Here is a 14,998-nt window from a genome sequence, read left to right as displayed (position 1 = left end):
CCATTTATTTCAATGGATCACTTAAAGAATGGAATCAAAATAGTTACTATCCTGGCAGAAAGTATGATTCGTCTAAAAAGTTTTATCAATTAAAGCATTGTAAGTATAAATGATTCATCTGTACACTAATAAGAGAAGATTACTCATGTTTACATGAATTTTTAGTCTGTAAAGAAAACCAGTGTGAAAATGGTGGAACGTGTCGCGATACTTTAGAAGGTTATAAGTGCCTATGTAGGCCTCAATTTCGCGGGCGCAATTGCTCTATATGGAGATTCGCAAGGCCAGTAAATAATTGTCCTCTCAAATGCTGGAACAAAGGATACTGTGCTTCAGAAAATGGAACTTTCAGATGCGTTTGTAAAGCTGGATTTTCGGGAAAATTTTGTGAAATATATAACGCATGCAGGAAGTGTATGAATATATTTACACAATTTTTAAAACATTCGTAATGGTTGATGGAAATATACGAATTATTTCTTTACTAGCCAAGTGCTTAAATGGTGGAACATGTTATACGAGTACAAGATTACGCATTCCCAAATGTCTGTGCACAGCAGGATTTCGAGGTGAATACTGTGAAGAAAACATAGACGATTGTGAATTCCACCAATGCCAAAATGCCGGAACCTGTATTGATAAAATACAGGTAATCTTTCTGTGGAAACTAATGGAATATCACATCTGAACTATAATGTATATAAATACAGTAGTTGTTACTAATTATAACCATTTATTTCTAGAAATATTCGTGTTGTTGTCCACCTGGATATACCGGGAACCTTTGTGAGAAGAAATTAACGTGTTTCCGGAATGATTGTAAAAACGGAGGAACGTGCATTGTTGTTGGAAGAAGCGAAAGATGTGTTTGTTTGAAGGGATTTGACGGAAGACGTTGCGAAATAAATAATCAGTGCCGTAAGAATCCGTGTTTAAATGACGGAATTTGTGTTCCTTCTTTTCCTCGCTACGAATGCAAGTGTCAGCCGGAATTTACTGGAAGAAAGTGCGCTAAACGTAAGCCATATTTTTTGAGATTATTTAAGAGATAAATTATTATAAATATTACAATACAATATTGTTATTTATAAAGTTTTATTTTACGTTAATTATAAGACCTAACGTTTTAAAGTTTTCTTTGTGTTGGGAGTTAAAAATATATATAAAAAATATCATTAGTGAATTTAATAGTTTATTAAGTGTAAATGTAGTTTAATAAAACAAGTAATTAATAGTATAATTTACAAAAATGTAATATTTAGTTTTAATGAGTATGGCAACTTGAGGATTTCGAGCAAAAAAAATTCAGAAAATCTTTTAAAAAAACTACAAAATAATAATAATAATCATTCTGGTATTATCTGAATATATAAATGAGTATGTTGGCTATACACTCGTAAGCCGTTCGACCAATTGCTACGAAAATCAGCAGTTGCTTCAAATACTTCTAACTTGGATAATATCGTTTCTATTGGATTTTTATAAATCAATTAATTTCTATCTATATTTGAATTGCTTTTTCATACTAGCGTCATCTATTGGAAAACGTTAACAAAAGTAAATATAAGTTTTACAAAAAGGATATAATTTTTAAAAATCCACATCTAATGACTCGGGTTTTTTTCATTTCTGAACGGTTCTTTCTTAATTCTAATAAGCGCCCTCCGGTAGATCAGTGCATAAAACCACGAACTCTGGTAGTTAGTCGTGTGTTTGAGCATGACCGACGCTTAAATATAGTCCACATTCCCATAAAATTCTTCACTGAATGCATCTTCCTGGGCACATTGCTCACGTGTCGCGTTCCCGTAACCAAATAAACCAAACTAATTCTAACCAGTGATTGATTATTATGTCATCGTCACAAAGCCGGGCTACAACTTTTCGTTACAATGTTCTCAATTCTTTTAGTGGTGGTCTTGCATTATACGTCATACTTTTCACGTGGTTTATACAATCTGTTGCAAAATTTAATTAAACACTTAATCATCGCACAAAAGCAATTATTCTAGCATTTTTACAAGATTTCTTTTATTTAAACAAGTCATATTAAGTCTTTCGAACTTTAACGTTAGAAACTTCACATGCGGGGCCTTCGCAACGTGTGTAAGACGGATCACTTTTGAAATAATAATAGTAGACCGGTATTAATTAGTAGTCGTTGACCATCCACACTATCAGGAGGGGGGGTCAACGACTACTTTTGGTGGAATTATTTCGACTTCCTTCCGCAACAATCCGTTCTTTCAGTCGGACCAGCAGTATGGTGACATTCGAATAGAAAAATTACATAATACGAGGTTACCGGCGGGAACAAAATATGATTTAATTGGGTTAATTCGGTAACCAGCAAACGAAATTTCATTCGTTGGCCGATTACCGTTTGATATTCGGCTGTGAAAAGTACAGTTTCTTACAGTTAACATTAGGAAAAATTATAATATCTGAAAAGTTTAATATATATTNGAACCTTTGTGAAAAGAAATTAACGTGTTTCCGGAATGATTGTAAAAACGGAGGAACGTGCATTCTTGTTGGAAGAAGCGAAAGATGTGTTTGTTTGAAGGGATTTGACGGAAGACGTTGCGAAATAAATAATCAGTGCCGTAAGAATCCGTGTTTAAATGACGGAATTTGTGTTCCTTCTTTTCCTCGCTACGAATGCAAGTGTCAGCCGGAATTTACTGGAAAAAATTGCGCTAAACGTGAGCCATATTCTTTGACATCATTTAAGATTAATTAAGAAATAAATTCCTAAGCCGTTCGACCAAGTGCTACGAAAATCAGCAGTTGCATTCAAATATTTCTAAAATGAATAATGACCTGTATATTTGATTACTATAAAATCAATTAATTTCTATCTATATTTGATTTGCTGATTTACACGTATCGTCATCTATTGGCATTACATTAACAAACTAAATATAAATTTTACAAAAAAGGATATAATTTTGAAAATATATATTATGTTCACTCAAATACTGCGACAATCATATACCGCGAAATAGACGCGATTTATAATTACTGCGACAGGTAACGCAGCAATTGCATGAGAGCAATCGAAAGAGTTACCCTGTGAATAGTATAAATATTTAATTTTGCATATTAACAACTTTTACCTGTCTAACACGAATCACTTTTGAAGTATTAATAGTAGACCAATATTAATAGATAGTCGTTGATTATCCTCTCTATCAGGAGGGGTCAACGACTACTTTTGGTAAAATTATTTCGACCTCCTTCTGCAACAATCCGTTCTTTCAGTCGGACCAGCAGTATGGTGACATTCGAATAGAAAAATTACATAATACGAGGTTACCGGCGGGAACAAAATATGATTTAATTGGGTTAATTCGGTAACCAGCAAACGAAATTTCATTCGTTGGCCGATTACCGTTTGATATTCGGCTGTGAAAAGTACAGTTTCTTACAGTTAACATTAGGAAAAATTATAATATCTGAAAAGTTTAATATATATTTTCAATTGCTACCTACTTGACCATTAACTTTGTGCCTTTTCGTATCATCTGAGTATCGCAATAAACGTGACAATGGTAGGCTAAAATCACCAAAGTTCTTATATGGTTTTCGTTTTAACGATTAGTATTTGATTTACATAACTACAAAGGTTGTCTTGCTTATGGATTTACAACACCGAGTGACCAATCTAAGACATTTTATAAATTGTTTATTCCTGTACTGTACACAATTTAAGGAATTTTAAAAATGTGTTAGATTGGGAACTCGGTGTAATAAACTCTTACGTAAGATCCATTTATAAATATGAATCAAATACAGGAAGACCCTGCTTAACGCTGTATCGATTAACGCTGATTCGAAATAACGCGATCTGCTCGAAGCCTAAAAACAAGCTCAAAATTTATGCCGATGCAAATTATCGCGGCATTCGATTGATTCGTATATAATACGATTATTCCCAAATACGAACCAATCAGCAAAGGGTGGCTCGTCGTAGCTCCGTACTTTCCTTAAATCTATGTTTGATTGGTGCAATTTGGAAATAAATATAACATCATGGATATTATAAGAAATATCGACTTGGCTTGGCAAGAATTAACCGATAAATGCACGAAGTGCGGAAGAAGTTATGGCTGAAGGTATCCAAGAATTCTCAACGAGAAGAGCCTATTGTTGTATCGTTAGGTTGACCAAATTGTCAAACTAATCGATACAGCAAGACTAGGAGATGTAGAGGAGCAGGATGCTGATGAGTTACCGCAGGTTTCTGTTAAGTCTGTTCTGTTACCAACGACGACCTTCGAGAACTGGCAGAACAAGGAATTCGTGTAGAACTGGTAAATAGAGATTCTGAAAACAAGCAATCCAAAGAACTTGCAACAGATTTCCTTGGTATAAGTTTGGAAACGATAACCGAAATCGTTGACCAAAAATAAACTTTACATTTCTGTGTCATTTAACATATATTATTATGCAAATTAATATAAAAATATTTTAAAATTAAGGTAAAATCTGTTCATTTTTGGTCGCGTGTTCCCCTTTCCCTATTTACACTGTGTTAAAAACACTTGGTTTAACGCCGTTTCGCTTAGCTCTTTGTCGTCTAGGAACCCATCCCCCGCGTTAAGCTGTATCTTACAGTACTATAATATAATAGAAGGATTAGAAGAAAGAAATAATTCAATAACCTTAATCTTTGCTGTTATTTTTTGTTTGAACAACGCCGGGCTCATCTGCTAGTTTAAAATATAACATGAAATATTAATTTTTCTTTCTAATATTTAAATAGAAAGTGTCAGACAACAGTGAATTTTAAACATAGTCTGGCAAGAATTAAATTAATGTCTGCCTCAATTATCTGGGTTATGTCTGAATATTAATTAAGATTGACGAGTATTTTTTTAATGTCGAAAATTTATTATTTAATTTAAAAACTTAAAATTTCAGAAAGGAGGATGTTGTACGCGTTGAAATTCCAACCAAAATCGAATTATTCAGTGAAGATAAGAGACATTCCTCCATTAAGTGAAATGACAATGTCTTTGTTCGTCAAATTTCCAAATTCTGGCATTTTGAAGACCCCAGGAACAATTTTCTCAATGAAATTCGAAGATGAATATTCTTATGTACCTGAAGGATTTTCTCTCAGTGGCTTTCCATCCGTGAGATTGGTTGCATTCAAAAGGACTTTTGCTTTAACTTACGCAAGGAGGTATCTCTTTTAATATACTGTGTTTGTATATAAAAGTATGTACTCAACGGCTGTGATGTTAGAACACACTGCTCATTCCAATCATATACATACAATAAATTATTAAACCGATATATCAATTTATGTATCTAATATGTATATGGTTTAGTAAGTATTATGATCGATTTAACATTGTACTCGTACTATTAATACAATAGTAAGAACGAATGAATTATAAGCACCTTCGAGGCAGCGGCGTCACTAGAGGAGGGCCAACGTGGGTATGTGCCGAAATGAACCCGTAGCTCGTTATGGCTTGACCGAACCCATAACGAGATAGCTATAAGAAGCCCTTTTAGTGCCCACAGAATGGAGAGTTAAAAGAAAAGGGTAACAGGTATGAGGTTTGCTTCGGACGCAAAAACTGTTCGTTACGGTTCTGATTTGAGGTCCCCTATTTAATTTCTACAAAGGCATTAAGATGAGCCCACACTATGCCAATTTGCAATGCGGAATCGCAGTGGCGCAGTCAAAGTTTGATCTTGAAGAAAACCGAATTGAATGGACAAAAGAAATTTCGAATACGAATTCAGTAAAATTCCAACCTGTGTCCCACAATTTAATTCATAAATAATAATGGAAATACAAGACACGACACGATATAAATAAAATAAAATGAATTTTAATTATGAAAAGATTTCATGAAAATTTACTGGTGTTTCTTTTCTCCTTTTACTTTTTGGGTTTCAGGGTCTTGGTCTCCTCAGGTGCACCACGGGTCTGTACTTAAAATGGCACGATTCGGACGATCGTCCCATTTTATGCGCTTGTGCTATGAAGTAATCGTTCTTCGTCAATCGATTTATATCTAGTTTTCTGCGATTCCAGACTCGCTGAATATAAAGATCGCAATAAGCTTCGTCATCCAATATCAAGTCCTTCATCAAATCACTTTCACTGTATCTGTTTCAACTCTGAAGACTTTGGAGCGTACCTAAAATTTATTTTTTCGACGTTTAAGTCATTGAATTATTCTTAAAATTATTATACTAACAAACCGGCAGAGTCTAGTTGAACGTCTTCTTGTCATACACTTTCGTGAATACATGGCCTTTCGTTGTGTGGAAGGGAGGCGCAGTGTGGGTTTATATTGATAATTTTATGCTCCTAACCGGACGAGGTCCCTGGTTGCGACAATTATATTCAGATGTTAATGCAGTACTCATGAGAAAGACGCAATTTGCTAATAGATCTCGTTGTTAATGCTCTATACTGTTCTATTTGTTTGTTCATTTCCATTCTATCGTTACAACATAGAATGGGATCATATTAAGATTAAATTTGAGATTATTTTATGAACTAAATTTCTGTATTTAAGTAATTTATATAATCACTAATCTGAATGAATGTATTTTTTGTAGTGATTTTTGGCACTCTTTCGTTCTGATGTGGGATGGGAGGATCGATAAAATATACGTTTATTGGGATGGAAATGAAGTGGCGAAAGACAAAACATTCCAATCAGCACGAATTACTAAGTTAAACAGCACTTTGGCTCTCGGTCAAAATCTAATTGTTAGAGGAGAGTCAGAACCATTCTTGGGAGCAATATCGCAGGTAATATTATTATTATATTATTGATTAAATAACAGTAAAAGTGCTCAGCAAGTAAACACAGAAAATAAAACACCTTAATTTGTTGCTAAGAAATATAATTGAAAAACTAACATTTTCAGCCTGATTAACAGGCCATCATCAGGTCTAAAAAACGAAAATGGAACAGATACGTTCCATGTATAGAATACAAATATTTAAATCAAAATTTCGAACAAAAATTTTTAAAAAATATACAAGAGATACGGAAGAATATATAAAAATAACACAAAATAAAATAAAAAAATATAATAAATATTTCAATAAACTAATTCTAGCTTGAGTTTTCAGTGAACTTTTTAATCATGTACTTCCGCGCTGACGACAGGCTCTCAGCATCTTTCGCATTTTAACATCCCTCACGTAGCCTACTCCTATATATTTCAATCTTCTCCGCCGTCATTGATAAAGTGNAATCTTGCTGGAACTGCCACTGATGACCACTAGTCTTTCACCAGACGGAAGTAGATGTCTTTCTATCTGTTGTGTGTATCCTTTAGCATTCTGCCTTCTTTCAGGAGAAGCAATATTTGTTTTCCCAATATGTACTTTGGCGTACACTTCCCTCTCCTTTCTTAAATCACACCAATAGTATTAGCAACTATTACGCCCATCTACATCGAACTTTTCTTATCTGTCCACACTATATTCCTCCACCGTTTCTTCTAGGTCGTGTGATTTCTGTCCCAAATCAGTCTGGCAGCCTGTGTTTATCTGTAGGAGTTGGTTCCGGCTTTCTTTTGCCATATTCTAGATGATTGGCAGAACGAATTACGTTCCAAACTGTCGCCGAGCTTACTCCATATTCGTGTTTTGCAGCAATATTTCTGACAGATGTTGTTCCATTCATAATTTCTCATAAAATTATTCATTTCTTAGGAGAAGCGAGTTATTGTGGCCCTCCAGTATTCTTCTTAACTCCATATTCTTCGCCTAATTTAAAATAATTGCTGATCCTTATCTAGTTTCTTTACGATAAATAAGTTATTTAATGGCGTTGTTTATGAATTAAGGATAGTGCATCGTGATTATTGATGGGTGTAAATCATTTCACAAAAGTAATGTTTAGATTTTCTAGGTAAATATATGGGACACAATGCTTCCAAAAGATTTTGTACGAAAAAAGCGATGTGGACTAAAGGGCAATGTCCTTTCGTGGGATGCCGTTCAGTCTAATGTTTACGGGGATGTAGGCATAGAACAGTATGTGGATCTATGTAAAGGTGAGTGAAATTACTGTTGGAACTATAGACATTGAAAAAATATTTCTGTGGTGATTATTTATTGTTATTTTAACAGGAAAACATTGCAATAAAACCGAATGTTATTGTTACAAACAAAATTTGACGGAATGTAAGTGATTTTTTTCAAAATTTAAATGTGTTTTTGAGTCATTTGTTTCGATACTTTTTGATGTACACAATAAGATTTATATTTTCGGTATTAGCTTATTTATTAGGCATTGTTTAACTTTATAATAGCTGATAAAACATAAATTTGTGGGAATTATTGAAGGTCGTAAAAGCATTATGCTATTTTGGAAGTGTTTATGATAAGGTGAAAAAAACACGGTATCGTTAGTTTGTTTATGGGAGTGAGAATGTATAGCTAGAATTATTGTAATAGTGTACACATTACAGCTACTATATAATTGCGCAGTGTCTTGTTTAACTGCTTACAGAATGAAATTCGCACAGCAGAAAATTATTTTACTTGATTAGTACTTTCAGTTTTATTATAATCATCATTACTTCTACGTTTAACTTCTTAATTACTTAATATTATTAAATAGATCTGATGATAATCTGTAATTTGTACTAGGAAGCTGCATGAGAGGAACCGTGGTCAGGCACTCGAGAAAACTTACAAGATTTTCTTTTAAGTTTTGAAAAGCATTACAATTTGTAATTGTGTTCGGTTTAAGTATTGAATGACAATGGAAGTTACGAATGGAGTCGTGTGATTAGTACTAATAAACCGGAACAATTTAGGGATTGGGACGTGCCGCACAGAAGCACGTGGTACACATCTACAATCGTACATTGAGGGACGAGCTTTCCTTTTAACAATTTTAATCGAGCAGAATTTTCGTAGACAAAATGGAACATATTTATTTGAATGCCAGCGATCGATCTTGATACTTTTTAATCATAAAGCATGCTGCATTCTTTTAGTTGCTATTTTTCAGGCAATGAAACCGTTCCTTTTCAAAAGAGAAAAAAAAATTGAATTGGACAGAGCACAGTGAATTATTAGTTGCGATTCCCCGATCAGTTGGGAACTAAGCAATCACTAATACTTTAATTTTCGCAATTAACGAAAATTTACGTGTAAACGGCGATGTTTATCGTGTTTTATTACTGGTTACCAGTTTACAATTTACCCTAGCAATAAAAAATGTCAGTGTATTTGAAATCCCAAACTGTAATGACAACCTGTCATTACTGTTGTCATGGAATTGCGTTGAATGTAACGATGTGATAATTTTTGCTTAACTATATTAAATACTTTAATATATATAAACGACTTGCTGCATGGTATATTAAAAATGCAAATCCGTCTCTGTAATCCAAAAAACACACTTTGGTAGACGTATCTCACAGCAATTTCTGGTTAGCAAATTATTTTTTATTTTCCATTGAACTACAAATATATTTCGGGTTGGTATAATGTACTCCAACCCCTCCTCAGTGCCAGTTCAAATAAACAAGACATAATAAAACATGACCATGTTATATCATAGAAAATATCCAAATCATAAAAAACACATTTTCTCATTATGTAAATTACAAAACATTCTTTTTTTGTTTTTTGCTCAAAATAGGGGGTGGGAGGGCAAACCTTCCTCATCCTTAACCTGTATCCAAACATAAAATTGTGCACTCCGTGTTAATATACATCTAAAATTAAAATAACCATAACTTTCAACAAACTTCCATTATACTCACAATCATTTAAATTTTTTTAACAGACGCAGTAAAAATTGTTAACATAGTAAAAATTGACATACGTATTTGTAAAGGTTTTGATACACAAACAATATTATTAAAATATACCAATATCAGAATTACTATGGAAAAATTTTCTTACAAATAATTATACCATGTTTAAACATAATTATAACATTTAACGTGTTTCAGCGCCATCTATCAATTCGTACCAACGGTAATCAATTTGCATACCTTCCGAGTTATTTATTAAATTATTTTTTTGTTTTCTTATTTCTAAATACTCTTTAAATTTTCTTTTATAAATATCTTTTTCAAAATGCAAAATTTTCATATTATTACGGTTAATTTTATAATTATTGTTATTTGTATGGTCATACCACGGAGAATTATTGTACTTCAATCTAATGGCCGCTTCATGTTCTTTTATTCTAACATCTAACATGCGCCCTGTTTCACCTATGTACATATGTGGATTCTGACAATCACATTCCAATCCTGTATACAACACCAGCTTTTTTAATTCAATCTGAGCACTGAGGAGGGGTTGGAGTACATTATAACAACCCGAAATATATTTGTAGTTCAATGGAAAATAAAAAAAAATTTGCTAACCAGAAATTGCTGTGAGATACGTCTATCAAAGTGTGTTTTTTGGATTACAGAGACGGATTTACATTTGTAATATATTAAATACCTTACAGCGTAACTGCCATGCTTACGACAACGTGGATTATATAAACGTTCGTAGCGACGATAATCTGTGTCGTCGTATCGGCAGAAATGACAGATAAAGATTATAATTTTCACGACACCACTAACATAAAATAAACCTACCGAATAAATCTTGTAGAAATTGATAAACGTTGAACGTGTACAGCACATACTATACATAAGCTGTATCGATAGAAAATTTATTGCGAAATTAATTGTGAAATTTATGTACGCTTTCAGATGAAAAATGTTTACGGCATTTGGATTTGTGTACTTCGTTTTTATGTTTATACGGAACATGTGCAACTGAAAAACTGTGCGAATGTCGCAAAGGTTTCTATGGAAAGTTTTGCCAATACTGTAATAAATTAATTTATTTTATAGAAAATACACAGAATATTGGAAGATGTAATGAAACGTTGTATGTTCTTTTTTAGATGAAGACAAATGCTTAATAAATAATGGAGGATGCAGTCATTTCTGCAAAAGTTCATATGAGAACGTAACTTGTACTTGTCCACCGAAGATGAAGTTATTAAGTGATGAAAAAACGTGCACAGGTACAGTACATTTTACTGACAATTTTGACACATAAATACGAATTAATTTGAATTGCATTAATTAAATTCCATGCAGAAACAGAAAGATGCGTTATAGGAAATAGGATTTATGCGGTAAATAAACTTTTTAAGTACTTTAAGACGATTTTTTCTTGATTATTTATTTATTAAAATAGAATGGCGATACATGGAGTGAAAAATGCCAAAAGTGTCGATGCAACTTAACCGTTATAGAATGTTTCAATACATCTTGTCCGACATTAAATTGTCGCAAAGTAAGTTTGTCTTTAATTAAAAATGATTTTAAAACTTTCGTGACAATTTGTTTAAAAACATTGATATGTCTTCAAGAATGAATTAATGATACAAGAACCCGGGACATGCTGTACCATGTGTATCTCAAGTAATGATCAATTTTATTATATGTAATCAGTGATGCCACTCTAAAGAATTTTACACTAAGTTCTGTTAGTAACAGAAGATACAATAAGTTTATAGTTTCTTTAAGCAGCAAATTTAATTGTTATTGGAGCAACCGATTCTATAATTTAAATTTTCAGCAATATTTTATGCAATTAGCTTGAGTTTTCGTTAGAAATTCGAATATACTCCCGATGTATAGCAATTATCTTAGTTTTCAGTATCTTATTGAAACTGTTTGAGTGATATCACTGCACTTATTTTTTTATTTTATATTTATTTTATAACGAATAATGACACGCCAATTTAGATTCACGCTACTGTGGTATCAACAATAACAAGTTCGTAACATTCGATTTGGTGTCATTTACTCACAAAGGAATGTGCCAGTATGCGCTTCTACACGATTGCTTTGAAGGACAATTCAGCATTAGATACGAAAAGTCGGGAAGTAACACCACACAAAACGATTTCATCATTATTGCTAATTGTGCAAAGTTGAGGATCACAGCAGAGGGCGCATGTATCATTGACGACGAAAAGATAGAACTTCCATACGCCATAAATACTAACATACGAATTATCAGAGATAAATTGGATAATTCTTTAACAATTTCGACTAAATCGTACGTCACCTTCATTTGGTACTCATCTACAAAGGTTAAAATATTTATAAACCAAAAACGGAAAGCGAAAGTTTGTGGATTGTGTGGGAATTTTAACGACGACAAAGAGGATGATGAGGCAACTCTGCCTTCAAAACTGATCTGGGTAACGATTAATTTCAGATTAAATTAGAGATTTCTAGTATTAACGTGCAAGATATAAAAACACTGAAACTGTTTCAGCCATCCACTTACAATAAGGAGAAATGTGGAAAAATCTTGACAGTGGATAATCGAACAGAACTGCCCACGGGACATGGACAAGACTACACGCAGGAATCAGATTATTATGACTACGTAACAAAGAAACCTGATAGTGATATCGACGAAATAGTCGATAAGCTCATGAAACCACTTAAAATTATAGTTTTCTGCTTCACAGTCGCAGGATATTTATTTGTAATTTTATTATTCTTATTTCTCTTATATAAAGAGAAACAAAATGTCGATTTGGTGGAGTGAAGCAATATAAACAAAATTAAATTATTACTAAATTTATTTCTCCTATTTTTTGTGACTTTTTTGTAAAGTTGTCGTGATGCACATGTTATGATTGTGGTTCTTGCATGATTCGTGTACTGTTGTGCGTGAAATTACACACACACACACACACAGCCTGTGTATATATCAGAATGACGTTTTAAAAATTTGGGGATTGTAGAGGATGTAATTTTGAACGTTTTGATATAAGGAACCCATAGCTGGAAATGTGATATAAACTATATATATATAGAGAGAAAGTAGATAAATCACATGTAAAGATTATTATTATGAATAATTGAATTATTAGAATAATATGAATAATTGAATTATTAGAATAATTGAATGTAATTTAATAGATAAATCACATATAACTAGAAGGATATAATTATTCTTGTATCTTGTATAATATATATATACATAAGACACTAGTTATAGTAAATAACACAAATTCATTATCAAGGCCGAAGAGAAAAGGACAAAGTCAAAAAAGATTGGGAAACAATGCTTTACATTATCGTATAAGATCACTTCTGAGTTTTTAGTGCCAGTTTGATGAATAATGTGTTTCGCCATTGTATGGTGGAATCAAAGCACTATTAGACACACTGAAACTGTTACGATTGTGTTTTCGCCCGTACACAAATATACTACAAAGGAAACTACGTGTCCTTTACCAGACATTCTGCTCAAACCTTTTCTTACAGTTTGATTAATACACCCAAAATCTGATCTTACGTTCTTAGCATTTCCTCTAAAATATAACTATCGGGAAAATCATGATCTATATGATAATTTATAGCGAAGCCCGAAAGCCATTTAGCCTAATGTATTTTCTACAGATTATTTTAGTCTGGTTAATCGTTCTTAAAAGCTTAAAATATATCTGTTAACTCACTTTTGGACCTCCCTGTATTTTGTATATACCGAGCAGAATTATTTGTAAGCAATTTCAAAAAGAAACTACAGTCGACCCCCCTATAATTACGATTCCTATAAAACTACGAAAAAATATACGTATTTTGGAAATGTTGAGTCGGATTAGTGTAGAATCGATTAATTTTATGGAAGAAAACCTTTCAATCAGCTGTAGTCCGTAAACTTGACACGTGTCGGGCTGTGATTGGAACGACTTGTAAGAAATCGGATTCCTAATAAATTGGAACGTATCTATATCTTATAGGGGGGTCGACTGTAATTGAAATTTTCACCTAAATAGAACGAAATATATCGGAAGTATTAATATATAAGGTTCTTAAGCAGAAAGAAAGCAATTGCTAGGGAAAAGATTTAAAATACATTAACGTTTCTAATGGCATTCTTAATAGCATCTTCAATACTTATCTTGATTATATATGTCGAGGAGGGCAACTGTGAGGACCCAACCGAGGTCCGAATCATGTAAATCGCGATATTCCTATGATTAAATAATAACGACAGATTAAATATGAAAGGGAGAGGAAAATCCCATAATTTAAACAACGCGGCACAAAATGTAGACAACGAGTCTCGGATGACTCGAACACGTGTTAAACTAACTGACAATGTCAGAATGAAAAGTTATAAGTCAGAGTCAAGTGGTCATATGCAGGTAGAACTTTGACCCCAGCGCTCATAAACAGTCAATCTAGGGAAACAATTTCGGAAAAGATTTAGGAGAGATAAATCATTGCATATGATCGTTCGAGTACCCAGATGACAGAAATCGCGAGTAATGGTGCTAAATTATGAGCGCGAGTCTTGCAATTTCGTCAACAATCCCCAAGAACAATCGACAGAAAGGCGTCGAACAGACACCTGGAATCGGACCTTTCCCGTGACCTGAGGCGGTCTCAGTTTATCCCAAAACAAAAGAGAGGCCAATCGGGAAGCGAAAAAGGGGATGAAGGGCCAATCGGAAGTCCGAATAGTGGGAGAAAAAACTATAAAAATCGGAAAATCAAGGTCAAGAGGGCTCTCTTCCGTAGTCCACGAAAGGTTGTGATTTAAATTGTGGTGTGTCGTCGCCAAGAACTTTGGACTCCACCGCTTACTCCTTCCGATCGTCCGCCTAGTTCAGCGACCTCATCTCGTCCGCCCCGGGGCCCGACAGACGCCGAAGTCCTCGCCTCTCCGCATCTTCGACGAAAAGAACCCTAGTGAAGGACTGTTGATGTAAGCATAAATGTTAACAAATAAACGGCTTTCTTGTGTAAAACACTTGTTATCATTTGCCTCCTCCGTCACAGCCCACATACAACCTTCCCTTAGGTTCATCCTGACGCAGGATTAATGTCTCCCACTTAGGAGACGGCTACCTTACACAGGTGACGTGAAGTGGGTTTCAAGTCCCCTATCTCCCCCGGATCGGCCATCTTACACAACCTTTGCCAATCAAAAAAATTGAAG

At 33.7% G+C, this 14,998-nt stretch overlaps 1 protein-coding gene across 1 annotated transcript in view; it reads left to right on the top strand.

Moving 5' to 3' along the window:
• LOC111621884 overlaps positions 1-12,592 on the top strand; it is a 76,680-nt gene extending 64,088 nt beyond the window's left edge. Inside the window, exons 45-59 of the mRNA XM_023364140.1 lie at positions 7-99; positions 166-414; positions 489-649; positions 744-1,017; positions 4,927-5,191; positions 6,592-6,787; positions 7,902-8,046; positions 8,123-8,176; positions 10,726-10,845; positions 10,923-11,045; positions 11,122-11,159; positions 11,222-11,320; positions 11,397-11,448; positions 11,776-12,236; positions 12,314-12,592. Coding sequence (XP_023219908.1) covers positions 7-99; positions 166-414; positions 489-649; positions 744-1,017; positions 4,927-5,191; positions 6,592-6,787; positions 7,902-8,046; positions 8,123-8,176; positions 10,726-10,845; positions 10,923-11,045; positions 11,122-11,159; positions 11,222-11,320; positions 11,397-11,448; positions 11,776-12,236; positions 12,314-12,592 — 2,609 coding nt within the window. The remainder of the gene's footprint in view (positions 1-6; positions 100-165; positions 415-488; positions 650-743; positions 1,018-4,926; positions 5,192-6,591; positions 6,788-7,901; positions 8,047-8,122; positions 8,177-10,725; positions 10,846-10,922; positions 11,046-11,121; positions 11,160-11,221; positions 11,321-11,396; positions 11,449-11,775; positions 12,237-12,313) is intronic.
• Positions 12,593-14,998: the final 2,406 nt, after the last annotated feature.

Source organism: Centruroides sculpturatus, unplaced genomic scaffold (assembly GCF_000671375.1).
Source record: "Centruroides sculpturatus isolate CEXI.00-Female unplaced genomic scaffold, Cexi_2.0 scaffold200, whole genome shotgun sequence".
Taxonomy (NCBI): Eukaryota; Metazoa; Arthropoda; class Arachnida; order Scorpiones; family Buthidae; genus Centruroides; species Centruroides sculpturatus.
Note: the sequence above shows the minus strand (reverse complement) of the source record. Positions and strands in the feature narration are given on the sequence as shown.